This window comes from Nicotiana attenuata, chromosome 9, assembly GCF_001879085.1.
Source record: "Nicotiana attenuata strain UT chromosome 9, NIATTr2, whole genome shotgun sequence".
NCBI classification, from domain to species: Eukaryota; Viridiplantae; Streptophyta; class Magnoliopsida; order Solanales; family Solanaceae; genus Nicotiana; species Nicotiana attenuata.
In genome coordinates this window covers 49149874-49152693 of record NC_031997.1, presented here as the reverse complement: position 1 = coordinate 49152693, position 2820 = coordinate 49149874, and the positions used below count along the sequence as shown (strand labels likewise).

Sequence of the window (2820 nt, the reverse complement as noted above, 5' to 3'; positions counted from 1 at the left end):
CTGAAGAAGCTTATCACTTCGGTACTCGGTTATGGATAAACATTACCCGAGTAGAAGATTATCCATACCGGGTACAATAAGCTTATCCTTTTGATACTCCGTTATGGATAAACATTATCCCCGGTAGAAGATTATCCATACCGGGTACAATAAGCTTATCCTTTCGATACTCCGTTATGGATAAATATTGCCCCTGGTAGAAGATTATCCATACCTGGTACATAAGCTTATCCTTTCGGTACTCCGTTATGGATAAACATTACCCCCAGTTGAAGATTATCTATATCTGGTACAGTAGCAGCTTACACAGCAGCTTGCAGTAGCAGCTTACACAGCAGCTTGCAGTAGCAGCTTACACAGCAGCTTGCAGTAGCAGCTTACACAGCAGCTTCCTTTCTTCTATAAATAGAGGAGATTTTAGTTTATTATATATATAAGTTTGAAGTTGAATAATATATCAGGATCTCTTTATACTTGTCTTTACTTTATAGTCTTTATTTTATAACACTTTATCAGCACGAGACTCTTCCATCTCGAGCAAATACTTTGAAAGTATTAGAGGTACGAACTTTCTTTTTCTCAATAATGTCAAATCTCTCTAAACTTGAATTTGTAGACCTGGATATATCGGGCAAAAGCTACATGTCTTGGGTGCTTGATACTGAAATTCATCTTGCAATGGGTCTGGCAGACACCATCAAGGACAAAAATCATGCATCAAACTAAGACCGTGCCAAAGCAATGATATTCCTACGCCATCACCTTGATGAGGGCCTGAAAATGGAATATCTTACTGTTAAAGATCCAATCATACTGTGGAATAATTTGAAAGATAGATATGACCACCTGAAGATGGCCGTTCTTCCACAAGCACGTTATGATTGGGCTCATCTCTACAAGATTTTAAATCTATTAGTCAGTATAATTCTGCTATGTTCAGAATTATTTCCCAATTGAAATTATGTGGTGATAATATTACTGATCATGATATGTTGGAGAAAACTTTCACCACTTTACATGCTTCGAATATGCTCCTGCGGCAGCAATATCGAGAGATGGAATTCAAAAAGTATTCTGAACTTATTTCAAATCTTCTTATAGCCGAGAAACATAATGGGCTATTAGTGAAAAATCATGAAAGCCGACCTACTGGTTCTTGTCCATTCCCTGAAGTGAATGACACGAACTTCCACCAAGCTAAGCGCGGAAGAGGTCGTGGCCCCAGTCGTGGTCATGACCATGGCCGGGGAAGAAACTTTAATCATGGTAATAATAATGCACCAAAGAATCCTCCTCACCACCAGCAGTGGAAAAGGAAGGAACAAAAGCATGAAGCGGTGCAAGCACCAAATGCAGAAATGCATGCTATAGATGTGGATGAAAAGGGCACTGGTCACGTACTTGTCGCACGCCAAAGCACCTGGTTGAGCTTTATCAAGCCTCCTTAAAGAAGACAAAGAAAAATGTTGAAGCAAATTTTATTTCTGAAGATAATTTAGACTTCATGCATTTGGATGTAGCTGATTACTTTGCACTCCCAGAAGGAGAAATAAGTCATGTGATCGGTGGTGAATCTGTAGAAATGTAAATATTTTAATTTTTGTTATTTGTAATAGATAGTATGGTTATGTAATTGTTGTACATAAATAAAAGTTATGCTTTGATAATGATGTTTACTGTAATATATTTTATGTATATCGTTTTGAAAAATATGGATAACATTATTTGATCAACTTAAACTCCAGCAGAGTTTGCAAGAAATATACAACCACCAGAAGTGGTTATATTTCGTATATCTCATTGTAACTAAATTTTGTTAACCACCAGAAGTGGTATATGACTATGATCACCAAAAGTGATAATTTAGGCTTTCTATGGTTACAATTGAAGATAAGTTACATAAATATTCTCTATATTAAATGCACGTCTAGATTTGCTCCTGAAGTAGTAAATATTTTAAAAGAGGTTGAAGCACCACAATTTGATATGATTAATGCGCGTTTAGATAATTATGTTCGATTTCCTGAAGGATGAGAACTTTTGATAATATTAATCCATTCCCTGAAGTGAATGTGACAATATTAATAAATCTCGTAAATATGAACGCGCTCCTGATGTAAATATATTACAATTCACCTCCAGAAAAGGTAATATAATTGAGAGAATATATACCCAATATTTCGTATTTTAAATTTGCTCCTGAAGAAGTAACACAACTGAAATTGCCTCCTGAAGTAGGAAAATATTACGAAGAGGAGTTTTCTTGTGCTTAAACAATTGTTTTACATTGTTTATTTGATTGTGATTTTCTCTTATGATACCAGAAGTGTCTGAGCAATATTTGATAGTACAAAATGTATCAACAACTGTCACGACCCGGATTTTCCACCCTCGGGAGTCGTGATAGCGCCTACTAATGTGAGCTAGGCAAGCCGAATATTTAACAAATTACCTTTTTACCCATTTTATACTCTTTAACAATTAAAAACAATAATGTAAATACAGCGGAAAATTTTAAATAAGCGGAAGAGAAGCAATAGAATATCTGAACATGTATCCAAAACAATTGTTTGAGCCTCAACTACCCAGAACTGGTGTCACAGTTTCACAAACGATCTAAGAATACTACATACAAAGTCTGAAAAATAAACGATACACTATTTCTGAATTAAGGAAATGAAACAGGAATAAAGGGGGTAGAGGGAGACGCCAGGGTCTGCGGACGCCTGCAGGTCTACCTTGGATCTCCGCGTGGACTGAAGGTAGCCACTCAATCTACGGTCCAAAGTCAACAGTACTGAGATCTGCACAAAAGAGTGC

At 36.5% G+C, this 2820-nt stretch overlaps 1 protein-coding gene across 1 annotated transcript; it reads left to right on the top strand.

The window, feature by feature from the left end:
* Positions 781–1448, top strand: LOC109232708. The gene is made up of 2 exons (XM_019398455.1): positions 781–915; positions 1044–1448. Exons 1-2 carry the CDS (start codon positions 781–783, stop codon positions 1446–1448), a joined length of 540 nt encoding a protein of 179 aa, XP_019254000.1.

Excerpts from the sequence above, each read along its gene's own strand:
- LOC109232708 (XM_019398455.1), top strand. The coding sequence starts at position 781 with ATGGAATATCTTACTGTTAAAGATCCAATCATACTGTGGAATAATTTG. Across the intron at positions 916-1,043 it reads ACAAGATTTTAAATCTATTA|CAATATCGAGAGATGGAATT; the intron begins GTCAGTATAATT and ends CTCCTGCGGCAG.